General features: G+C 42.3%; 1 protein-coding gene across 1 annotated transcript in view; it reads left to right on the forward strand.

The window, feature by feature from the left end:
• LOC148019317 (heat shock 70 kDa protein 14-like) overlaps positions 1-26,300 on the forward strand; it is a 37,349-nt gene extending 11,049 nt beyond the window's left edge. Inside the window, exons 3-9 of the mRNA XM_087660920.1 lie at positions 11,454-11,549; positions 11,659-11,868; positions 12,254-12,451; positions 24,855-25,001; positions 25,146-25,295; positions 25,377-25,507; positions 25,748-26,300. Of these exons, the coding sequence (XP_087517046.1) occupies positions 11,454-11,549; positions 11,659-11,868; positions 12,254-12,451; positions 24,855-25,001; positions 25,146-25,295; positions 25,377-25,507; positions 25,748-25,937 (1,122 nt within the window). The 3' untranslated portion in view covers positions 25,938-26,300. The remainder of the gene's footprint in view (positions 1-11,453; positions 11,550-11,658; positions 11,869-12,253; positions 12,452-24,854; positions 25,002-25,145; positions 25,296-25,376; positions 25,508-25,747) is intronic.
• The last annotated feature ends 692 nt before the right edge of the window (positions 26,301-26,992 follow it).

Consider the following 26,992-nt stretch of genomic DNA (forward strand, 5'->3'; position numbering starts at 1 on the left):
GAACTTTTGCCTTTGACATCTCGTGATTTTCTCGGGTCTTGGTCTCGTAAATATACTGTAGCCCCAATTACACCTCACATGTGCAACATTTAGTTAACCATGTGATTGAAAATTAATCCATATGTTAAGTGAGGTTTCAAAAATACATGTCCTCATGACAAAGAGAGAGAGAGCGGAATCAGCCTCTCTCTTTCTACTGAAATTGATTTAAAAAAAACCACAGGCACCAAGTGCTTGAACCAAATACAAAAGGGTTGATTTGTTGCAAATCTGAAAATTAGGGTTTTGAATCCTAATTTTGGCAAACTTCGAGGAGCAAGCCGATTTTTTTTTTTATAGTGCTTGGCTTAAAACAAGCTAAGTCGAAAGTGCTTCTTGGATGAGAGATAGATAGGAGAGTACAAAGCATGTGGCTAAAATTTCAGCTTGAGAGCTTATTCCAAATAAAGAGAGAGACCTTCAATATACATATGTGGGGCTTGAATGCTCAAAAGTGGAAAGTAGAGGTTTCAAATGACAAGTGTTTGTTGAAAATGATGAGTGTAAGGATACTTGTTTGTTGAAAATGACGAGTGTAGGGATACTTGTCTCTTCAAAATGACACATATCCTATTTTAGATATCACATGTTACTTTTTTAAAGAAAAAAGCTTTCAAACCTTTTGCTTTAAAAATCTCTCAAATGGTTAGGAATTTGAGATACGGTGATTTGCGTGAGGATATAGATATTTAACAACTAGAAGGTTTTGTGGCCAAGGGGCATGAAAAGATGGTATGTAAACTCAACAAAAGCTTGTATGGGTTGAAATAGACGTTGTGTGAATGATACCATAAGTTTGATATATTCATGCAATCTCAAGGATTTAAAAGAAGTCAACTAGATCACTGTTTTTGTACCAAGAAGCTAGTAGATGGCAATCTTATTACATTGATTTTGTATATGGATGACATGTTGATTGGTGGTAGGGATGCTCATACATTGGACACATTGAAGTAGAACCTACAAAGAAGTTTTGACACGAGGGATCTTCGTGAGGCAAATCACATTCTCGACATGTGTATATTTAGGGACAGATTGAAAGGTCTCCTTTATACATCACATAGCAAGGATATGTATCCAAGATTTTGTTGCTTTTCAATATGGAGGGGGGAGGGAGCAATTGGTGTACCATTGCCTCCATATGTGAAACTTAGTGCAATGGACAATCCTACATGTGATGATGAAAAGGTTGAAGTGACCAAGATTCTGTATGCTTCAACTGTGGATAGCTTGATGTATGCTATGGTTGCTACACGTCATGACATAGCATTTGGTGGGAGTGGTTAGTAGGTACATGGCACATCTTGGTAGAAAGCATTGGCAAGTACATGGCATATCTTGGTAGAAAGCATTGGCAAGTAGTGAAAGGTATCATGAGATATCTGTCAGAGTGCAGCGGTGCAGAAGCGTAGGACAGAGAGAGAGAGAACGCAGAGAGAGAAGAGAGAGAAAGAGACAGTGGAAGATGAAGATCTGCTGTATAAAGTTTGCTGAATACAAAGATATGCAGATATATACACGGGCGCAGTGCGTTGGACTGCGTGTCTCCACCTCGACGATGCAACCTGCTGTTCACCTCGAAGTCCGTTGCAGTCTGCACTGTCTCTTGTCTGAAATTTGCGAACAAAGACGGAATTTGTGTGTCACCGGTCTCTAATCTGCGAGCAGAGAAGTGTAGGAGACTGCTGGAGATGTCGGCTATTTATAGCCAGAAACCTGGGGAAAAATGAGGCGCCAGAAAACTGACTGTCCGCTGCATTAAATGCAGCCGACTGCCTGCACAGGTCGGACTGCCACGTGGCAGTCCGACTGCACACTGCTGTACCTGTCCGAAGCTTCTCTAATAATCTCTAATAGGACGTGGCAGCAAAGTAGGACGAGTCTGGGGGCACCCAAGCTTCTCTAATAATCTCTGAAGCCACATAGCCTCATATGTGGTGGAAGACGCGGCCCGATATTCCGCCTCAGTAGACAAAAGGGCTACCGTGGGCTGCTTCTTGCTACTCCATGAGATAACACCTGCACCCAAGGTAAAACAGTAACCTGTAGTAGACCGCCTGTGGTCCACATCACCGGCCCAATCGGAGTCGCTCCAACCTGCAAGTATAAGATCTGAACCATCTGTCCCTGCAGGATAATGAATCCCTAAATCAGATGTCCCCCTCAAATACCGAAGTATCCTCTAAGCAGCCTGCCAATGCATCGTCTAAGGTTCACTCATGAACCTTGCCAAGAGCCCAACAACAAAACAAAGATCAACCCTAGTGTTGAGAAGCGAAATCAAGGACCCAATCAATTGACGATAGTGGGAAGCATTCGCCATAGGAGAAGCTGAATGGGAAGTGGCCTTCCAGTTCGGATCCATAGGAGTAGAAAGGGTCCGACAATCCTCCATTTCAAAAGACACCAAGAGCTCCTCTACATATCTTTGTTGAGAGATGAAGATCCCCCTCTAAGATTGATAAATCTCATGGCCCAAAAATAAATGGAGTAGACCCAAGTCCGTCATCTCGAACGTCCAATGTAAAGCTGACTTCGTCTCTTGGACTTGCTGTGCATCATCACCTGTGACAATCAAATCATCAACATATAACACAAAAAGCACACAACCATCCTCGGAAGTGTAAACATAAAGCTGCGGATCGGCCTTGGAACGCTGATATCCGAACTGAGACTGAAGGAACGAATCAATCTTCTCGTTCCATGCACGTGGAGCTTGCTTGAGGCCATACAAGGCCTTCTTCAACCTGTAGACTTTCCCATCTGAAGATCCAAAGCCAGGAGGCTGCTCAATATAGATCTCCTCCTTCAAATCACCATTGAGGAAGGCCGACTTCACATCCAATTAGTAAACAGGCCATCTCCTATGGCGAGCCAAGGCAAGAACAGCTCTAATGGTCGCCATACGAGCTGTGGGGGCAAAAGTATCATGACAGTCAATCCTTGGACGCTGTGCAAAACCTTTAGCAACAAGGCGAGCCTTGTGCTTATCCAAAGAACCATCGCTAAGGTATTTGGTCTTGAAGACCCACTTGACGCGAATCACCTTCTTATTCGGGGGGCGGGGCACGAGTGACCAAGTGCCATTCCTCTCAATAGCCTCCAACTCGGCTTCCATAGCTTTCTTCCATGGTGCGGACTGTAAAGCCTCCTTCACGGAGGTGGGCTCTCGATCCTGCATAACACGGGTCATCAAACAATAGTTAGAGCAAACAAGCTCCGTAGAATGTGCCTGGTGCCGCCGTGACCGCCGTGGACCATCCTGCGGTCCCCACTCCTCAGGAACCCCCTCGATCCCTGAATCACGAAGTGTGTCACAGGCCCATCGAGGAGGAGGCCGAACCTCCCCTCGTCTCTCTCCATCAGCGGAAGACTTTGGAATATCCACTGGTGGTAACTTCTCAGGGGTGACCGGTGGAACAATAGACTCTGTGTTAGAAACAGAATCATAATCAAAAGGCACGGGCTCCATTGGAACTGTAGCAGGAGCCCAACTCTCCCCTGGATCTCCAAGAACGGGATGCTCCTCACCCGTTGAGATAGCCGGAACCTCCACAAACCACACTTCGTGGCTAGTGTACACATCCCGCTTGACGGGATCATACAATCGATAGCCTTGGGACTGGGAGCTGTAGCCAACAAATACCTGTCTTCGGGAAGCTGCTTCAAATTTATCACGGTGAGCCTTGGGAATGTGAACATAGGCATCACACCCAAAGACCCTAAAGTAAGAAACATCTGGCTTGGTCCCAAAGTAAGCCTCAAACGGGGTCATCCCGTCAACGGCCGAAGTAGGGGATCGATTAAGGATGTGGACTGCAGTAGCCACAGCCTCGGCCCACAGAACCTGAGGGGTCTGTCGATGCTTCATCATGGTGCGCGCCATCTCGATCACACTGCGGTTCTTCCGTTCAAGAATGCCATTTTCTTGAGGAGTGTTGGTATTGGCAAACTCCTGGTGAATTCCTTTATGTGCACAAAACCGAGCAAACTCATTAGAAACAAATTCACCGCCCTTGTCGGATCGCAAGGTCTTCAACTTCCGGCCCGATCGGTTCTCCTCAAAGAGAAGCCAATCCTTGAAGTGTGAGAAAGCTTCCGACTTTAATGCCAAAAAATCGGCCCATGTCATCCTGCTGTAGTCATCTACGATCAGCATGACGTACGAGCTCCCACGCAAGGATTCATTCCTCATAGGGCCACATAGATCCGTAGATACAAGCTCCATCGGTGAAGTAGACCGCCGCGAAGCTGTGTGGGGAATGGCATCCCTATGCTGCTTCCTCCGAATGCAGGAGACACATGGCTGCTGGCTCACCACTATATCCGGCAACCCTCGAACAAGCTGTCCACGTGACGCCCTCCGAAGATAATCATAGTTGAGGTAACCAAACCGAGCATGCCATAACTCTGACTGTGACTGAGAGGTAAGAAGAAGAGTAGAGAGGGCGGTGGAAGACTTCAATTTATAAATGCCGTTCTCCTCATATCCGGATGATAGAACCTTCCTCGATCCACGATCAAGGACTTGCACTGTAGTACTGTCAAACTCCACCAAAAGGCCAAGGGAGCAAATCTTATGAACTGACAGGAGATGGTACCCTAAGCCTGGTACATGCAAAACCTCTGAGATATGGGTACCACCTTGTCCATCTGGAATAAGCTGCATCTTACCCCGACTTGCAATAGATACTGAAGAGCTATTTCCAATGAGAATCTGCCCACGCGAGGGTCGCAACTGGGCAACACCATCTGATGAAGGAGTCATGTGCCGGGAGGCACCACTATCATCGATCCACTCTCGAGCCTGGGGAGCCGTCATCGCAGCATCAGAAGCATTCGGTGAAGCGTCCTCAATGACAGCTCGATGAAGAAATGCAGCTGATGAGGGTGCAGCCACCGCTCCAGAATCCTTGGTGTCCTTGTTGGTGTCCTTCTTGTCTTTGTTAGGGCAATCCTTCTTCCAATGGCTAGTCTTTCCACAAATATGGCATGTGGATTCTTTGTCCTTATCCTTCTTGGACTTGTTATCCCTCTTCTTCTTCTTTTGGTCCTTCCCCTTCTTCTGAGAGGCTTGACCTGTCAGCGCCTCCGACTTGGAAGCTTTCTGTTCCTTTAACTGTTCCTCTTGGTACAAGACCATAGGAACCAACTCTTCCCACCGAAGAGTAGAATCTCGCCCCGAAGCAATAAGGGCAGAGTAGAATGTACCGAATCGTGGCGGCAACTGGGACAATAGTGTGATCGCCATGTCTTCGGAGGAAATCGGCTTCCCCGCATTCTGAACCTGCATTTGAAGCTGCCTTAGCTTGTTAATGTGCTCCCGTAGCGAAGAAGACTTGTTTACGGACAAGGTCCGCATCTGTACCTCCAAAGAAACCCGCTTCATAAGGGTCATCCGATTGTACATCTGATCAAGTTCTAGCCATATCTCACGAGCCACCGTCAAGTGCTCGATGTGAGCGATCACGGCTGTAGTACATGATAGAAAAAGAAAGGAACGAATCCTGGCATTCAGTTTGTCCCAATGAGACTGAGCCTTGGCCAACTCCGCACGAGCATCGGAAGAGAGTTTGGACTCATCTCTTACCGAGGGCCGGTCGATCTCCTGTACCAGCTCCGCCAAATCATAGGACTCAAGGATGGCCAACATCATGACGCGCCAAATGCGGTAGTTGTCGCCGTCGAGCTTCTGATCTGCAGGAAGAGCCGGTAAGACAGGCACCTTCCGGTCCATAATCGATTGGAACTCCAAGTCAATCTCTGTAGACATCTTCACCTGTAATGCCTTCACAAACGCAAAAGCAGCCTCCTCTGACTGTGAAAACTCAGCCTGCTAAGGCTCTTCCGCGTCCTGAAACTTCTTCACCCGTCGGAGGCGATGAAAAAGCAAAACCTGCACTTGTAGGCTGAAAACTCAAACTTCCTCCGCGTCAAACAGCAGTAAACAGCAGCAAATCCACCACCTGGACTCCTTTCCTGTGCGCCCACACTTGCCTCAGCCTTGTTCCAAGGCGCAGCCCTCCTGTCTGCCCTCAAATGCTGAAAACGCAAATTTGTGTCGCGATAGAAACTCCTCTTCAGGTTGATTCTGCGCTCAGTCAGCCCTCTAACACTGCTCTGATACCATGTCAGAGTGCAGTGGTGCGGAAGTGTAGGACTGAGAGAGAGAGAACGCAGAGAGAGAAGAGAGAGAAAGAGACAGTGGAAGATGAAGATCTGCTGTATAAAGTGTGCTGAATACAAAGATATGCAGATATATACACGGGCGCAGTGCGCTGGACTGCGTGTCTCCACCTCGGGATGCAACCTGCTGTTCACATCGAAGTCCGCTGCAGTCTGCACTGTCTCCTGTCTGAAATCTGCGAACAGAGACGGAATTTGCGCGTGTCACCGGTCTGTAATCTGCAAGCAGAGAAGTGTAGGAGACTGCTGGAGATGTTGGCTATTTATAGCCAGACATCTGGGGAAAAATGAGGCGCCAGAAAACTGCCTGTCGGCTGCATTAAATGCAGCCGACTCAGCCGACTGCCTTCACAGGTCGGACTGCCACGTGGCAGTCCGACTGTGCAGTCCGACTGCACACTGCTGTACCTGTCCGACTGCACCTGCCTGGCTGTGATCTCTAACAATATCGTAAGGACACAAAGGATTTGTGCATCTGCTTTAGATAGTAGAAGGCATTTGTCGTTGGCTTTATGAATGCAGACTATGTTAGTCATGTTGACTGCAAAAAGCCTACTTTAGGGTATGTATTCACCTTCACAGTGGGAGCAATTTCCGAGATCTCTAGGCTACAGAAGTGTTGCATTGTCTACTATAGAGGCAGAGTATGTGGCTGCCTTTGAGGCATCCAAGTAGGCTTTATGGCTTTCACATTTGGTGGGAGAGCTTGATATTACCAAGAACCTTGCTCTCAATTGTGATAGCCAGAGTGCTAGCATGCTAGCACACAATCTCGTTTTTCATGCAAAGATGAAGCATACAAATGAAGTATCACTTTATTAGGGATGATAATCTTGTAGATCTTCTCACGAAGGGTCTTTCAGCAGAGCGGTTTGCTCATTGCCGACAGATGATGGGAGTTGGATAGTATATGTATTTTACCTTTGTACATACCTAGACTTAGGTGATTCTTTTCTCAACCTTAAGGCACACTATCTTTAGGTGGGAGGTTGTTGGGAATAAAGGACTACCGTGCCTTTTATACGTGCTCGAGCGTGAACACACCCTTAGCACTTGTACTTTACATATAACTATCACAAAAACTTGAAAGAGGTACAACTCTTTGTACTGACATATCATGCATCTTTCTCTCTCTCTCTCTCTATTACTGCTCACTCTCACACACTCTCTCTCTCTCTCTTTGCCATTGCCATTGCTGAATATTGCACCTCCATTATGCACCCAACACTACAGATGATGAATTTGTTCAGCAAGGCAGCAGGGCTGCTTGCATAGAGTGGAGAAGGCAAGGCAGCAGCCAATAAGGCATAGGACTGATGGGGACAGCTGCCGAGGGGTACCTCATGCAAAAGAAGGGCTGGCTGCAATTGAAGTAATTGCCAAGGAGGTGTATAGACAATAGTGTAGATAGGAGTGTAGATTGGGTGGCAGCTAGCGGACAAACAAGATTAGGGCTGAGTGAGAGGGTTGCATCCTATTTATAGATGTGTGGATCCTCCCAAGTTAGTGTTTGGCTTATGTTATAGACTCTCCCTAGGAAAGTTTGATAATAACTTGTTATGGGGCTGTTTTAAAGAGCTAATTGAATGGCTTGAATTTATAATATATTTTTAGTTCATCAATCCCATTCTCCCTTTATAGATTTGGCAGATCCATGCTAGGGCTTCTTTCTCATAGGGTGGAGCACAAACCATTGGGTGCACCTAATGCAAAAAGTCAGAGCATTCAAGTGAAGGTGGTTGTAATCAACCTTGGCTCCTTGCTCCATAGATAATATGCGTCCTTTTATAGGCACTTCTTGTGCCACCTTGTTGTTCTTGTGACAGAGATTGCTCTACATTGGCTATAAGATTTCCAAATAAGACATTGATAATGTGATAAGCTTGTTTGAGGAGCAGCAAGATGTTCTAAGATGTTGCAAGGCCATAAGTCTTCTTGGAGATTGTTGCAATGCACTTAAAGGTCTCCCCCACCTACTTTCGTGTGAAGTGGCTTCCGTGGTCCTCGTTTTCTTTGTAGTCCACTCCATCAAGGACAATGATTGTTTGTCACCACCTTTGGCTCTCTAGTTTGCTCTATTGAGGGAATGATTGTTGTCCATGTGGCTGCAAAGGAGTTGTACACTCCCACTTGCTCGTATGACTCCTTTGAAATAGTTTCCACCATGAGCATTAAGGCAATTAGTTTGTGATTTCTCTCCCTCCCATACCTCTACTTCTTGGCATCAGAAGGCCACCCTTAGTACTTGCTTAAAGGATTGCTTTTTGCTCTCTCCACAGCAGCCCTTGTCCCGGATACCTTCTTCAGCCCTCTTGGTTGACATGCCCTTTGATTTTCCTAAAGATCATCATCCATGCGATATTGGATTCTCTCCTCTTTCAGAGGGGACTTTAAAGGTGTTCCATTGCTCATTCAAACCATCAATGGAAGGATTGTATGCACTTCCTTTGTCCCATCCTTACTCAGTGGAGGATTGTGCTATTGCTCCCTTTATATCCAAACATTCACATGTCTTGGCAATGAGTCTTGGCCTCTTCTTGTTCATTTTTGACAGTTATACTTAGGATGTACATGAGGCTCGACTATGGTTCATGCCTAGCCATGATCTGAGGGAGGGATGCGAAGGCCCCCATTGTATCATCATTGTACGTATTCATTATTTTTGCATTCTTTGAGTTTTGGAGTTCATTTATCATCAATGTTTGTGGCATAGTTTGTCATCCCCATTGCAAACCCTATTGTTTACAATGAGAGGAGGGAAATTTTGGTTATTTGGCAAAGAAAAGATGAAATACGAAGATAGAGATGGTTGTGAATTGTGGGAGGAATCTTGAAGTATTGTACATAAAGCCACAAAGCAACTTGGTCTAGAATGAAAGAGAGATAGCCCTTTGTATAAGGGAAAGTGGTATTAAGTATAGAGGGGAAGATTAGAGTAGCATAAGGTGTCTAGTCATATGTTATGAAGTGGGACAAGTGGGAGGATTCTTGGAAGCTTGAATGACAAGTATCTTGACATGTGTCTTCTTTAAGGCTTTTCTTTGGATAAAACTGCGAAGAATAGACACGATCAAATCTAGCGGGAACTGTTAAGAGAGAAACTTGCGATCTTTAAAACATTCTCTCTTTTTTTAAAAAAATGGGTTAGGATATTTTGGCCAATATAAGCATCCTAGAATTTAGGGACCCCCTACCACTTCTCAAGGGTCATGCAATGGAGTGGCTTCTCAAGATAGCTGACATGTCTTCTTTAAGGCTTTTCTTTGGATAATGACAAGTATCTTGACACGTCTTCTTTAAAGCTTTTCTTTGGATAAAACTGTGAAGAATAGAAACAATCAATTTTAGCGGGAACTGGTAAGAGAGAAACTTGCAATCTTTAACCCATTCTCTAAATTTTTTTAAGGGTTAGGATATTATGGCCAATATGAGCCCCCTAAAATTTAGAAACCCTTTAGAATTTAGGGACCCCCAACTGCTTCTCAAGAGTCATGCAATGGAGTGGCTTCTCAAGATAGCTGACATAAATGCAGAGAATGAACAGAATGGAACTGCACTGCTTTGAAAAACAAAGCTGAATACAAGGCTGCACTGATCAGCCCCTGCATGTTACTGGTATGCGTCAGTGAGGGCGCTGGAATGGGCAAGAGAGAAGCTGGAATATTAGACTGTGAACAGGAGAGTGGAGGCAACTGATACTGGATGAGAGGGCTGGCTGTAAGTGACACCTATTTATAGTGGAGCACACCCAAAACTACCTGAAAATGCAGTCAGACCTGCTGCTGATGCAAAAATAGCTGGTGGACCAGGGACCTGTATATATACTGCTGTCAGGCTGCCATGCAGCTCAAGTGAACACAGCTACGAACTCACCCAGCAAGCTGGAAACTAAAATGCACATGCATGAAAAGCTGCTAGAGCTCCTTTGTCCCATTAGACTCTTGTGGAGCTCACGATCAGGAGATGAACAGCATGAATGCAAGACATACCAACAAGATGCAGTTCATTGCATAAGCTATGTGATTGATTTCCAAGGCCTACAGATCTATGCTGAGTGATTGGATGTGTGCATGTTATGTGTGAACCTGATTGCCTAGTCTTGAATACATGAAATTCACTGATTTGACTTGAATGAATGAAATCATGGGTCCAAAGATTGCTCTTGAACCATAAATCAGATTTGGAAAGATGTAGGTGATTGGATGAGCTATGTGAATGATCTCCAAAGGTTTAGTGGTCTTTGCTTCAGCCTTCATTCAGGATTGGACCTGTGGATGTGATATTCAGTGAGTGGACCTGACCTGAGTGGGTATTTGGTGCCTCATCTTTAATACATCATCAGTCAATCAAGATATCGAAGGAGACTTACAAGTGCCTTCTACGTTCACGCTATGCCCAATCTAAGAATACATGCTTGGTCTTTGCTTTGTCTCGATCCCAGACAATGCATGAACTTTGTTTGTGGATGGCCATTGCTGTATCATGGACAATGCATGAACGTGGGATTGGAGTAAGCTGCGTGGCATAGGTGTTGCTTTGAGATTTGTGCAAGATCTGAGTACCTGATAACTCGACTGTGTCTTGAGTTCTAGTGCAAAGTGGAATGCCCGAGAGGTTTACAGGCTTTTGTAAGAACCTCTTAGATACTGATTTTGGTAGGTATCCTTCATCTCTCAGTATTTTGGGTCAGTGATAACTTGGGGTGAAAGTTCCCTGTTTTTCTTTGCCTATTCTCTAGCAGGGATCCATCTATTTTGGATTTTTCTTACGATTCCAAGGTTATCTTGGTTTTTGACATCATGGTCCTCCTTTTTGTCATGGAGATGCTGAACCCTAGGTTGAACCATCATCTACTAATTAGGGCATGATGTGTTGCTGTTTTGCCTGCTTGCCCTTTAGTGGAAAACGGGGCATGCTGATAAATTTTCAAACTGGTTAGTCTCTGGAAGTCATGTTAGTATGCAAATTAGGTCCAAACTAATTAATTTGTTATCTGGCAAAGAAGAAATGTATATGATTATATCTGTTGTGAGGTGAATTTTTAAAATACTTTTAAGTCAGACAATGAGATATTGTGGTACTATGTACTCCTGGAATGTTCCACACTAAAAAGCTACAACATATGTAGAGGAGGATGGCAGTATGTGAGTGCAATTTTATTCTCTTCACATCTTCGGTGGTCTTCCTGGAAACTCCCTCATTCTTTTCTTTTTGGTTGAACATGGCAGATTGGCCCTTTTCAGCCAACGAAAGCAGAAAAGGCTAAGATTAAAGTTAAAATCCGACTGAACTTACATGGAATAGTTTCGGTGGAGTCAGCAGCTGTAAGTTGCAAAAATAGGAAAGTGCATTGAGAGTAGATGTTTAATTTTTCTGACATCCAAGTATATCAGTGCTTTGGCTTAACCAATGTTTAATGTGCTCTCATTCTAGATGATTGAAGAGGAGGAGGTTGAAGTGCCCACGGCGAAGTCCAAAGACGGCACTTCTGCTATGGATACAGACAAAGATTTGGGAGATGAAACTGGTGCTTCTGCAAGTGCAAATCATAGCACTGAAAGCAATGTTCCAGAGACAGCAGCAGGAGGAGCTGAGAATGGAAATTCAGCAAAGCCTACACAGATAGAAGTGGAACCTCCCAAGGTTTGGATATATTTGCTGGTCAATTGTTAAAGTCTTGAATTAAGCATTATCAGTGAAACAAAGTGATCTCCACAAACTTACTTTCATATCAGGTTGGATTATTGTGTGCACTTTATGTGGTGCTCAGGGCTTGTGATATCTGCTTGATGACACCTGTTATGCTTGTTGGTTTGAGGTCGTTTCTGTGCATTCATCCCTGGACAAAATAGATGTTTCAAATGTTTGCTAATTCAAGCTAATGCTTGGAAATTCCTTGTGGTTTGGACTTTTGAAGTAAAAGCCTTCACATGCTATTGAAAGTTACCAGGACCACTGTGTACATTTCATTTCATTTCATTTGGGTATCATAGCTCTTTTAATCTGATTGTATATTCCATGTATGCAGAAGGATGCAGCAAAGAAGAAAAAGAGCAAGAGAAAAGATATCAGTGTTTCTGAGTCGGTTGTTGGAGGGATTCATAAAAGTGACTTGGAAAAAGCGATTGAAAAGGAATATGAGATGGCTCTGCAGGATCGAGTTATGGAGGAAACCAAAGACCGGAAGAATGCAGTGGAGTCCTATGTTTATGACATGCGAAACAAGGTATGGTCACCATTTGATTATTTGTGTAGTGTGAATGTTTGTTGCTACTGTTACAACTTACACTACAAAGAGTCCAAAACAAAGGCAGTCTAAAAACATGAGCTTTACAACAATCCATCTTGGCGACGGTTCAAATTGATAAGATTAAAGAGATCCATACTACTAATTGAGATCATCCAACATTTGTATACAGAAGCATAAGCAGTAGCCTTTTATCTTCATGCTTAGACCCACCATGATACTCAACCCGCTTGATGCCATCCTTGCAATTATATTGACTGACCTTTCAATTCTTCACCAAAATCTATTGTATGACTCAATGGCTTTATTGTTATCCCCTTGTAATTGATCCGTGGACAGTCTATGTTTGGGGAATCTACCGTATGTTCTATTTGCTTGATCTCACAACTCTCAGCATAACCAGGCTGCAAAAGAAAACTCCTCTTGTCCGGCCTCTAAAGGATTGACAACTCTTGTGCAAGGGGCCAATATGATGAGTGAACAGTGGTCATTAAATGCTTATCAAAGCCAGAAACATCATTGGGTCCTTTGTGTGGAGTGTTCGTTCCCATAGTCAAGCATTCGTAACAACCTTATCTATTCTAGTTTCTCTCTCCTTTGCTCCATTAGCTTTCCTACCATTGTTGCTCCCCTGCTTGCCCCTGCATTCAAGTGGATATGATTTTTGTTAAATGGCCAAACTGCTGCACTATATCTTTGCTTCAAAGCAAAGAAACTAACACCTTAGGAAAAAGAGTTGAGATAAGCCCTGTATAGAACTATAAGGTACATCAAATAGAGTCTAATACATGAAACTGGTCTTTGGTGAACCAATTGGTGATGAACTTTATACTTGATTCTCAAACAAGAAAAAAACAGCAACATAAAATCAAATCAGACGGGGGACCATGAATGCTTCTTCACTTTTGGACAGACAGAACAAATTGGCCCCAAAGCACGGCACCCCTTGTGGTATATATCTTTATTATTAGAGCCCCGCCACGTGCAAGTATATAAACTTGCAGTGGCAGGACCATCAAGTTTCTAGTGCAAGGTCACCTGCAAGTTACACAGTTAGAAGACCTGGCTATTTAAGGTGGCTGAATGCGCTGGAGGAGGAGAGAGAAGATACATTTGTGAGCTTGGAAGGAGTGCACTACCAATGGTTGAGAAACATGTCAGCAGCACTTGCACTAGTCAATTGAATGCTGTTCACCACCGCAACTTTCGTTTTTGCAGGAGACGAAGTTAAGTCGGGTCGAGTTTGTAAGCCACGCCAGCTGTTTAGTAGATTGAGTTGACTGGCACAGGTCAATTGACCTCCGCACGTCCTGTCTCTTACTTTGGTGTCAACATAATTGTTTTTGCTCTGAAAGCTGACTTGTGGCTTTTTGAATTCATCCCTTAGTAGGCTAGTCCAATACAATTGCTCAGGATCTGTGGTGTTCAAGTACCTGTCTCTAGCTACTCTCATCAATTCAGACCAAGAACACAAGATCTGAGCAAAATAACTATGATTCCTTGAAGATACCAGAAGATTTGTCTTGCCTAGTAATACATCTGGCTAGAGAATCCTATTTGACAAAATTTATTGTCAGATCTCTCCAGAAAGTCTTGAATCACAAGAAAACAGCACAGAACTGCTCTAAAACCACTCATAAGGTCTCAAAATGGCATTGCCTAGTCAGGGATGCCTTGCCAGCTCCAGAAAGTTTTTGTTTAGTCCTAGACTGCATCACCCAAGGGCCAACACTGGACAGCTCTGCCCAACCTTAGAACTACCATGATTGGCCCAGGACAACTCTGCCTTGACCAGAATCATCATGAGCAGCAGAGCTTCGATCCACAATCAGTAGTTGCAGGTGATGATTTGCCCTTGGCAGCCACGACTTGCCTATTTTCGCATTGTGCATATCATGGCTGTACAGGGATTCTATTCGAGTGCATTGCATTTTTGTGAGGGCTGTATATTTCAGGAGGGCTGACTTGCATTTGTGGCCTCATTAATTGTTGGCTTACCTGATCATTATCGTGCTTAATTTTTTCCTATTTAAAGGCCACTTCTCCTCTTTGTCATTAATTATTTGATACTTGCACATTGATCTTGCTAGAGAAGGATATTGGGAGCAAGTATGCTGGCTGCCCACAGCCCACACCTTTGTACTCACTCTTGTGCCTTGGTATATGGATTTTGTTTCCCATGTTCACAGTACCACAGAACAGCCGTCCTGGGCCCCCGGAATATGGGAATGCTGTCCCAGATGGATGAGCCGAGATGGGATGGGGGACATCCCCTATCCGGTCCCCAACAGCTATCCCCCTCTCTTGGCCATTCTCTTATCGTGTCCCTTGCTAGGGGAACTTTTTTTTTGGGAGGGGGCTCTTTTAGGTGGTGGTTTTTTTTGTGGGGGAGTTTTTCAAACTTCTTTCAAGGACTTCCCCTTTTGTAACACATACATATTCGAAATCAGTATACTCTTCTATGAAGCCATATCGAATCAGCCCACATTACACATGTAGTTTTTCTACAATGAAAAATACATGTTTGTATGCATGCACATGCATATGTTCTTTGGTAGTGTACATTCACCCACACATCCATCCACCACATAACATGCATATGTTTTAAAATGCTATTTATGCATGCCACCCCGCTCCGCCCCTCCTGTCATGAGGACATGTATTTTTGAAATCTCATTTAACATGTGGATTAATTTTTAATCACATGATTAAGTAAATGTTACACATGTGAGGTGCAACTGGGGTTAAAGTAAATTTATGAGATCGGGACCCAAAGAATTCACGGGATGTGAAAGGTAAAAGTTGTTGTAAGTTATGCCACACAGGTACTTGGTGGTATTTGGTGTTAGTTGTTGGCCTAGGTCATTCATTTGGCCATAAGTGTCAGTTGGTGGTACCTGACACTAATCTGACGGTCAAAGATGATGCAGAGACACTTCGGAATAGAAGTTGCCTAGCCAATTTAATTGTTGACTAGTCAAATTATTTTTTAGGGCATCGACATAATTATTAGATTAATTTTCACTATTGAAAGACTGAAATTAATATTTAATTATGGTTAATGTTGAAAAAACCATTTGGGAAGGTTGCCACTTGTCGAAAATGCCGATGCAAGACTGAAAAACGTCTTTAGAGGTTGGAGAGGCACTTTTAGTGTATTGAGCTTGCAAGAGAGAGGGAGGAGATATTGCTGGTCTGATTTGCAGCCATTGGAGGACCTTCTAAGATAGCCAAGGGCAGAAGAAGACTAATTAAAAGTAGGTGATAGCATCTACAAGCTGTTGAGATAGGGAAACAAGAGTAAATGATTGATTTTCTTCAGTTTTTTGCATCTACAAGCCATTGTGGGAGGGCAGCAACTGCATTTGACTGATTTTCAGTTATTCTTCGTGACAAAACTTTGAATTTTTTCTCTCTACAACTTTCTCTCTTATCTCCCAGTCATTTCACAGACTTGCTCGGAAGATCTCAGCATTTGGACCCTTGGAGGTTGAAAAATTGCAAATTTCTCTACTATAAATTCTAATTTACAGCAGAAAACCTTGGAGGTTGAAAAATTGCAAATTTCTCTGCTGTAAATCCTAATTCACAGCAGAAATTGGGGTTTAGCAGTAGCCTTGAGAAGCGTGCCAGGAATTGGAAGCTCTGAGACCTGGATTCCACAAGGCTGAAGCTGAATTTTAGCTAAATTCAGGTGGTGAACTAGCCAGCCATTGAATTTGGGGCATTTCCATTGTCTATGAAGTGGGTGAAGGTCAATTAAGTGCTTGAATCAAGGGGCAAAACAGATTGAAGGCTTGCTGGGTCACTTTGGGTAGCAAGGGGAGTTTGGATTGCAAAGGGGATCGGGAGGATCCCATTGTAAATCAACTTCTTCTTCAATAAAGCTAAAGAAATACCGAAAGGGGTGTCAATTTTGGGGTGTCCAAGATCAGTAGGTAAATTTATTTTTTTAGATTTGCATTAATTATTTTCTTTTGTAATTAAGTTGTAATCAGGGATTTACCACCCATCCACGGAAGGAAGGTTGGCTACATCTCCCTTGTTTCACCTCCCATCCCCGTTTCTTGCTTTTAGCTGTCCACGTCCCCAACTCCTCCTCCGTCCCTGTTTCTATCCCCCGTTCCATGTTACTATGCCCAAGTTCATTATATTGGAGGTCATTTTCATTTATTCGTTCAATTTGGTGTGTGTACAACAGCTTCAACTTTTTGCTTCTATTGTTCCACATGCATCTAATGGAAAGTTGCATTTTGCTTATTTTCATTGTTTTCCAGCTTCACCTTCTGGCTTCTGTTGCTCCGTAGTATTCCTGATGGAGGGAAAGCCTCATTTTACTCCTTTTGTTTGTTCTCCAACATTTGCTTGTATTTTATTAGATTTTTACAAGAATAATTACATTTGATATTAGAGTTTACAACCTAGGGTTTCATTAAGACACATTGAGATCAAATTAAATAATATGTGCTCAAACTTACACATTGATTAATCTTGTTTTGTAAATGTTGATTAGATTAAATTAATCAATTTTGTGCACAAACTTACACTTTAATTGATTTTCTGTTAATTAATGTATGTAAGCTTAAGCACGTTTGGTACTAGTGGATCTACCTGTCTGGCACGACTCATACAAAGTATTGGGCCTGCCAAAGAGAATTTCAAAGATTAAATCATGTTTTTGTGACAAATACAACTGATTCATCCTCTTGAGCATTGAAAAAAATGAGAACTAACTCAATTGCCAATACTACCACTTGAATCCAAAGTCAACTTTGTCCTAGGAGGGAGAGGTCCTTACATATTCCAAAGCATACCTTGACATTGAGTCTTCCGTTAAGTATTTGATGTGAGGTTGAACTGCCAATGCCAAGGCTTTAAAGGTCACCTAAACTGGGTAATAAATTAGGACCTTGGCCAACGGTAGATTGTGATGGGCAAGGCATAGCACATGCAAAGTATCTGTCTCCCTTGGTTTTGCCTCCTATTAGTATTATCCTGGTATTGCTAATCTGAACGTGATGAAATAAATGGCAGTTCAGTGAAATGCATCTACATTGCGTGTTTCATCACTGGATTCACCAAGTTGCCCATAAAGTAGTACAATACAGCTTCTTGTTTGTTACGTTAATAAACGCGATACTTTAGGGGAAATGACACGAGAGATGATCGTCTTGGGGGGCCTTGGGCGCCCATACGGTGTTCAGGGGAGCTTAGGAAGAAGTGAGATAAATTAGCATAACTTACTAGATATTGACGGCTGGCAGGAAAAGACACGTGTTATTGTTTTTGGTTCCTTCCGGCATCTTCTTAAGCAAGGCCGGGTGGCAAATTAATGGATCTCTCGTATCTTGTGCTTCCGTATTGTGACACTAGTATTAGAGCTGTCGAGATCTACCAACGATTCCTAGAGGGCGTCATTACTAAAGGCCGTGCTCCAGCCCGACCGCTATTAAGGGCTGCATCCAAGTACTTGCGCGGTTTACCCTTTAGCCGTCGACATTCATTCAGCTGTTGACGTCCACTTTGTGCGGTTCACCCTTCAGCCGTCGACATTTACCCGGCCGTCGACGTCCACTCAGCCATTGACATCCACCCAGCCGTTCGATATCATAATACTAAGGGCCATATGCGAGCTTGGCCGGCATCTTAGTACACGTGGCTGGTGATATTTGCCACTTGTAAATTCTCCCGAAACTTGCAGACCCGAAAGTGTTATTTGTCCGACATGGCGAAAAGGGGGATATTCTCATTGCGATAGAGACCCCACATTGCGGGAGTATAACGTCTACCCGGTTGGGAACAACTGATCCACACAGACGTTTGTGATTTTGCAATTAGGAAGAAGGCGAAATTCCAGTGTGCTGTAAACAAAATCTGGCGGAAAAAATACAGGGAAGTGTTCCACCTTTATCTCTAAATTTCTTATAATTTCTTTCCAATTCCAGTGTATAGATGGAGGGGAAAGAGAGAGAGAGAGAGAGGGCAACGGAAGGCTCTAGTTCCGGGGACCACCCTATGGTGGATCCCCATGAAATTGAAATGCAAGAAATTTTTTGCTGCACGAGAGCAATTTGATGATTTAACTGCTCGTGTACAAGCATAGGGGGTTCAAATGGAGTTGCTAACTCTAGCACTCACCGAAATTAAATTCCAATTAGCCTTATTACTAGAAAGGGATAAAGGTAAGGTAAAGACCTTAGATATTCCATCTTCATCGAAAGATGTAGATGTGACTATGCAAGACCCAAGGAAACCCCAGCAAAAGTTGAGGGATAATCCAGTGTTAAAAGATATGAAACCCCCTCAGTTTCATGGGGAGAAAAAAGACAGAAACAAAGACACTATCTTTAACTTCCTCCAAAAATGGGAGGATTTGCACAAATTAAAGAATACTCCACCACATCTTCAAGCGCTGGAGGCCAATTTAACCTTGGGGCCAAAGGCATATAAATGGTGGAGAACTTTAAAGGAGGCAAATAAAATACTTGAAACTTGGGCTCAATTTGAGTCGGTCTTTTTGAAAAAATTCCTTCCTGAAAATGAAATGGAAAGAAATTGGGAAGATTGGGATTTTGTCAGACAAAAGGGAAAACCTTTGCTAACATATCTCGAGGAGTATTGTGAGATAATCCTCAAATTGGAAGGAATAGATGAATTTCAAAAGACAAGAGGATTTATAAGGGGACTAGATAAGGCCTGTAAAAAGGAAGTGAAAAGGAGTTCACCTAAGACCCTTGAAGAGGCAATTAAATTTGCATTAATCAATGAAGATAATATACGTCTAGATGCACTCACTAGTCTCACCGACATGGAACCCAAGACTAAGGAATTTGAGGCCTTAAAATTTGTAGGCAAATCCAAAAGAAAAACGCCATTCGTTAAGGGTAAAAAACAACCCTTTGAAAAGAAACAATATGTACAGCCGAAGCTAAGTCAAGATGACTTTGATAAGGCCAAAAAAGAAATGCCGTGTTTCAATTGCTTATCTTCTAACCATACTGCTTGGAATTGCCCTCAAAGGAAAAAGAGTGAAGATAAAGGAAATGATAAGGACAAGGGCAAGGGAAAAGAGAAACAAATCCATGTAGTGCAGACCTTGGAATTAAAGGGGCATGAAAAGTATAAATCTTTAGAGGTCTTGCACAAGGATATACAACATAGGTGTTGTATGTCAACTTCTATGTGGCAACCTACCTTCGGGCCACATGATTTAGTTAGAGTGCATGGATCGATAGGTGGGAAGAGGGTTAGAGTCATGATTGATCACTCTGCCACCCACAATTTCATAAGTTATGCACTTGTCAAAAAGTTGAATCTTTCCCAACAAAAGAGTGAGCATCAATATGTTGTTCGTATGATGCAAGGTTAGGATAATAAAATATGGGATACAATGGTATTCAATTTGGAAATCGAGATTCAAGGATATAAAGATAAACTTGATTTCCAAATTATGAATATGGAAAGGGCCGATATTGCTTTAGGGAGGGAGTGGCTATGGGGATTAGAACCATCCTTAAAGCGTAGTTATCATCACAATACACTGGAATTTGAAAGGGACGGTAAGACTTTTGTGACTCAAGGTGAACATGAAGTATCTAATAATCCTTTGATGTGTTTCCTTGAAGTACAGAAGTTGATGAAGAACGAAGCTTGTGAGGTATACATGTTATGGTCTCTTCCTGTACAGGACACTTTTAATTCTTGTAATATAAAGCAGCAATTTTCTTATGCTTGTGAGTTGAATGTAAATAATGAATTAAGTGGACTCTTGGATGAATTTAAAGATGTGTTTCCATCTGATTTACCTACTAGCCTTTCACCAGATAGGGGTGATGTAAATCACCCAATTGATATAGATAGAAATACATGTCTCGTTTCTAAACGACCTTATAGGCTAAGTGAAACTCAACACCAAGAAGTCGAAAGACAAATCAAGGATTACCTTGATAAGAGGTTTATACAACCCAACAATTCACCTTGGGCTTTGCCAAATTTATTGGTGAAGAAAAAAGATGGTTCTATGCAACTTTGTGTTGATTATAGAGCACTTAATAAGATAACGGTGAAGAATAAATTTCCTATGCCGAGAATGGAATATCTTTTTGATCAATTGCAAGGGGCAAAATTCTTCACAAAGATTGACTTAAGATTAGGCTATCACCAAGTAAGAATTAAGGCCCAGGATGTTCCTAAGACGACATTTCATACTAGATGCGGGCATTATGATTTTTTGGTGATGTCTTTTGGCCTCACAAATGCACCAGCTACATTTATGAAGCTGATGAATAATGTGTTACGACCCTATCTAGGATGCTTTGTAGTAGTCTTTTTGGAGAATATCTTGATCTTTAGTAAGTCAAGAGAAGAACATTTGGAACACTTACGGTTAGTATTCCAATTTTTAAGAATCCATTCTCTTTATGCGAAGAAAACGAAATGTGAATTCTTCACACTAGAGGTCAAACATTTGGGGCATATTATCTCGAAAGAGAGAATCAAGATGGATCCAGAAAAAGTAAGGGCAATTATTGAATGGCCATCTCCAAGGAACCTGGAAGAGCTACAGATCTTCCTAGGTTTATTTGGATTTTATCGTAGATTCATTCAAGATTATGCCAAGATAGTTGTTCCCATGAAAGAACAACTTAAAGGGAAAGGGAAGAGCTTTAATTGGGGAATAGACCAAAATGAAACTTTTGAAAAACTTAAGGTAGCTTTTGCTACAGCTCCAATATTATTAATTGTGGATCCCAATAAACCATTCGTGGTTGAAGTTGATGCCAGTGATAGGGCAGTAGGCGCGGTCTTATTACAAGAGGGTCGACCGATTGCTTTTGAAAGTAAGAAATTAGACCGTGCAAAATGGAATTATTCCGTTTATGAGAGGGAGCTGTATGCAATAGTACATGCAATGAAGAAACGGAGACACTTGTTGAGAAACCTTTCACTCTTCATCCGCAGTTTGCGTTTTTGCGTTTTTGCATTTCTGCGTTTTGCGTTTAGGGTTTGCGTTTAGGGTTTGCAAACCCAAAAAGGGGCGCCATCCTAGATTGTCTGTGCCTATTTATAGACCACTCTCTCATTCATTTCTCAGGGTTGATTCATTCAGTCCGTCACCTCTTCTCTCTAGCCTCTCCACTACCCTCATACCCCTTCAGGAGGACATTATGGTTCGTGATTCGTGGTTGTCTTCATCATCTTCCTTGTGCTACGGCACCCTTGTTCCCTTGTATCACATTCACTCCATGATTTAGATTTTCATCATTCCATTCATCAGAGTTTCTTTTCTCTTCTCTTCTCTTCTCTTCTCCATGTTTGTCGAGTTCACTCCGTGTTCCTCCCCGCAAACCCTACTGTCTCGCTGGTTCGTCATCTTTTGACAGCACTATCTGTATGGTGCCAAAGTTTTGATCTTGTCGGATCATGAAAGCATTAAGTGGCTTAATAACCAACCGGATCTACAAGGGCGTAAAGGAAGATGGGCCGAACTCCTCTAAGAGTTCGACTATGAGATAAGGTATAGAAAAGGAAAGTACAATATAGTAGTTGATGCGCTCAACAGAATGCCCATCATAAATGAATTGAGTTTTACTCAGTTCACTTCCGATTTACTTGAATCCTTAAAAAGGAAAATGCCAGGTTGATTTGGCATATTCCAACATATGGGAGACAATAGAAAATGGGGATCCAAATGGAAGAACCTCCACTAAGGAAGGAACATCTAAGGATGTTCAACAAGGAAATGGAGTATTAGGGGTTGCTCAAATGGGATTCAAGTGGAAGAATTTTACCATTGATAATGGTTATTTACTCTACAAGGATAGGGTATGTGTCTCAAAAGATGAAAAAATAAGGCGCTCAATACTCTTTGAGTGTCATGATACCCCTAGTGCGGGACATCCAAGAGTTAATAAGACTTATAGTCTTATTAAAAGGCAGTTATATTGGCCTGGAATGAATAAGCACGTCCTTGACTATGTGGTCAAATGTAATAAGTGCCAGGTTAATAAAGCTGAAAGATTGAAAATGGGAGGACTTTTCCACCCATTAGAGATTCCTTCGGGAAAATGGGAGAGTATCTCCATGGACTTTATTGTCACGTTACCCATGACACAGAGGTGCCACGACTCTGTGCGGGTGATTGTGGATAGGTTAACCAAAATGGCTAGGTTTATTCCAACTTCAATTGATGTTAAAACACCAGAATTGGCTAGATTGTTCATAGAGAACATATACCGATTGTATGGCCTTCTGGCAAATATAGTTTCTGATCGGGATAGAAAATTTGATAGTCAATGTTGGCGTGCTGTATTAAGGAAGTTGGATACTAAACTTAGTACGAGCACGGCGGAGCACCCGCAAACTGATGGGCAAACTGATTGGGAAGAGTATTTATGTAAGTAAAAGGCAAACTAATTGGGAAGAGTATTTATCGATAGCAGAGTTTGCATATAATAGTGCCAAACACTCTTTCACTGGATATAGTCCATTTATGCTAATGTATGGGTTTCAGCCCAAGGCTCCTCATGTAGTAGGATTGCATAAGGAAAAGGTTCAGGCAGCAAAAAGCAAAGGATTTTTTGGAAGATATGAATAGTATGTTAAAATTTGCTCAAGAAAATATTAAGAAATCTCAAGACCGAGCTAGAGCTTATGTAGATCCTCATTGAAGAGAAATCTCCTTTGAAAAAGGGGAATTGGTCTATCTTAAAGTGCTTGGACAAGCTAAAACCATGAAAATTGGCCGATGTCCAAAGCTTTCACCTAGGTATTGTGGTCCTTTCACAATACTTAAGAGGGTGGGGGAAGATGCTTACAAGCTCAAACTACCTGCTGGTAGTAAAACACATCCGGTTTTTCATGTAAGTGAGCTAAGAAAGAAGCTAGGTGATATGGATAATCTACTCTTAAATGATAAGATTGAGGAGCTATTTAGTGACCAATTTGTTCCACATGAACCGGAAAGAATTTTAATTTTTATTGTGCAAGAGGGCGATAACTCAATTGAGGTACATGGACACACTTCTTTACTAGACTTATATGCACCATTGGCAACTTGTATCCGCAAGGAAGAATCCATATCAATGGGTAGCAACTTCAGCCCATTCAAAGATTTGGTGTTGACGAAGCTATGAGTGCTGCCCGTATCCACTAGAATATGTGCAACCTTGCCGTTAATGAAACCTTTGAGTCTAAGTATATTTTCCTCTTTGTAATCGGTCCATGCATCATGTGAGATGGTATATAAGGAAACATGAGAATCATGATTACCACCTGGATTAAAAGGAAATCCATCCATGGGATCATAGAACTCTTTGTTGGTGGCATGCTCTTCTTCATGAATCTCTTCAACCATTGGGTATGTTTGTAATAGATGAACAAGGCATACTATTTATCAAGAATGTCCAGTAAAATGGAAAGATTGTTTAGAAGAAAGCTCAACATGGGAGCGAGTAAGTACTTAAAGAAAAAGGTTTCCCAATTTACAGTTAGACCTTCCAAGTATCGTTTTCGAGGACGAAACCGATTCTTAAGGGGAAGGAAATGTTACGTTAATAAACGCGACACTTTAGGGGAAACAACACGAGAGATGACCATCGGGGGGGGGCCTTGGGCGCCCGTATGGTGTTCAAGGGAGCTTAGGAAGAAAGTGAGTTAAATTAGCATAACTTACTAGATATTGACGGCTGGCAGGAAAAGACGTGTTGTTGTTTTTGGTTCCTTCCGGCATCTTCTTAATCGAGGCTGGGTAGCGAATTAAGGGATCTCTCGTATCTTGTGCTTCCGTATTGTGACACTGTTGAAGTGGTGTGATGCTGTCTAAATATCAATGGGCTGGCAAGATCACAGATTTTGCTAACCGAGACTCCAGTGAATGCAGTAGCTATGCCAATGGCTTTGAGCAGAGAGACTGGCATCTGATACATTCTTATTAGGACACAGTTTCTGCATTGGTGTAGCCACTGTTGTGAGGCAACATTTGCTACCTTCCCTCTTGCTTGTCTTCACTATATTTTCCAGAAGAAACGTAAGTCCACGTTCTTCATCTTGATCTGCAGTTTGGTCTAAAGAGAGCCACTTTTGACGTTTCCTACCAAGCATTGGCCTCAGTGTCGCCTGTTTGTATACCTGAGTGACAATTGAGCTTCCATGACCCTGGCCATGAGAATTATAGTGAGCCTTGGTCATAGGTGGCCCAACTCCTGTTCTGCAGAGCCTGAGCAAAAGCTCATCTGTATTCCCTATTTGAAGAAACATAAACTGGAGACAAAGGCCCTCTTTATCAGGTGTAGGAGTGGGTTTAAAAAGGTAATAATCAGTATCCTATGGTTCTGCAGTATGAAATATTTTATATCAACATTAACATGTTTCTCTCGTGCAGATGTATGAGAAGTATAGAGATCATGCTACAGAGTCAGAGAGAGAGGAACTCTCTGCAAAGCTTCAGGCAACTGAAGATTGGCTATATGAAGAAGGTGAAGATGAGACAAAAGGTGTATACATTGCCAAGCTGGGAGAATTGAAGAAGGTATGCCTTTGACCTCTTCATCCTCTTCAGGTTCCGTGTCTTCAAAGATTCAGGGCATGTATCATGACATAACCTAGTCATTGTGACTATTGTGTTTGCATATCTGATGGTGACTCTTCATGTGTTTAATGGCATTCTATATAGCTGGGGGATCCTATTGAAGAGAGGTTCAAGGAAGAAGAGGCTCGGGGCTTGTGTATTGAACAGCTAATGCACTGCATCAACAGTTTCCGGGAGGCTGCTAAATCAAAAGATCCCAAATTCGACCACATTGACAGTTCAGAGAAAGAGAAGGTATTCCTTGCTTTAAACTTAGTTTGAGCAGTTCTTTGCCTGTTTATTATGACATTTTGCACACTAATACCTGCTATGCAGGTCATTCATGAGTGCAATAAAGCAGAAGAGTGGCTGAGGGATAAAAAGCAACAGCAAGATCGGCTTCCCAGATCAGCAAATCCTGTGCTTCTCAGTTCAGAAATGAGGAAAAAAGCTGAAACGTTGGACAGGTCTGTGTGTTCCTGTATCTATTCAATGGGCTGTGGCAATCCTGCAAAGTTTGTTCTGTATAGTTTGTGGGTTGTCAAAGATGACCTATACTTTTTGTGACACATGCACACTCTCTAGACTTCTGCCTTCTCACCTGGTTCAGAATTTCACAGAATTTAAGGAAAACATGATGATGCACATGTATATGGCTCCTGAAATGTCCCAGTCCAAATCATGAAGTTGCTTTTTGTTTGTTTCAGGTTTTGTAAACCTATCATGACAAAATCAAGACCCCCACCTCCTAAAGCAGCATCCCCTGCCTCAGAACAAAAGACTGCGGCTGGCAAAGATTCTGAGAGTAATTTTCCAAATGGACAGCCAGCTGCGGAATCTGAACCTATGGAGACTGAACACTCACACCAAGATGAGGAGAAAATGCTAACTGATTAGGTGCTGGAGTTGTCATGATATTTCTCTGCTTAGTTTTGAGAGGTGCAGTGAAATGTTGAATCTTCTTTTGATCAGCTGGATGATGGGAAAGGCTTGTCATATTCTAAGATCTGGGGCTTTGACAATGTATAATGCCCATATAAGAATTATCTTCATGGCGGAAATGATCTGTTAGAATAGCATCTTCCTTTCTAAACAAAGCGTGGAAATGGTAGCAGGATTTGAATAGTTGCAATCGAGGATAAATCATTTACTGTTTATGATTTCTCAATTGTTGGGTTTACTCGGTTTATTTTTCACTTTTATTCGGCAACTTTTGTAAGACTTCAATCATCAAATTTATTCTTTTGAAGTTTGGAAGCTGCACCGAATGAATGCTTTGTATGGACTGGAAGTTCTGGTTTACCAGTGTAGTTCCTTGATATCAATGCAATATGCCAATTCCTCTGCTTCATACAAACTGATTATGAAGGGGGATTATTGTGCTATTTGAGGTGCAATTCACGTTTGCAATGATTAGTTGTAGAAGGCTGTTTGGTACACGCACAAGATTTGCTATCATAGAATGCTGTATCTCCACGTTTTGTAACGTCCATTATAAATGCAGATCCTTGCCCCTGGCAATGCAAAGCTTGTGCCGCACTCTTGCAATAAGTGCGGCATGATCTAGTTTAAGATCTGTAGTTTGAGCTCTTCTGCAGCCTGAAAATTCGTTTGGTTGCATCCGCTCCTAATGGTGACACTAAATAAGGTTTTGGAAGAACCTTATAAAATTCTTTTGAAATGTTTGAAATGTTGGATTGTCTGTGTAATGTATTTTGGTTGATAATACGGTTGTTCCAAACGAATGGGTGTTTAGACCAAACACGTGATACTAATCATGATGGTTTTTAATTAACACGCATTACTAATCATGATGGTGGGGGTGGTGGTGAAAAAACATAAATCACAAGGTTGGTTGAAAGTTTAGCTTTAGAACTAACTAGTTAGTAGACATACTGACTGCCTCTTAGGATAATTAGCTCATTATAAAATATTAATTGGATAGTGTTACG

The sequence above is a fragment of the Lygodium microphyllum genome, chromosome 20 (assembly GCF_053477565.2).
Source record: "Lygodium microphyllum isolate KBCC chromosome 20, Lygodium_microphyllum_v1.1.10, whole genome shotgun sequence".
Lineage (NCBI taxonomy): Eukaryota > Viridiplantae > Streptophyta > Polypodiopsida > Schizaeales > Lygodiaceae > Lygodium > Lygodium microphyllum.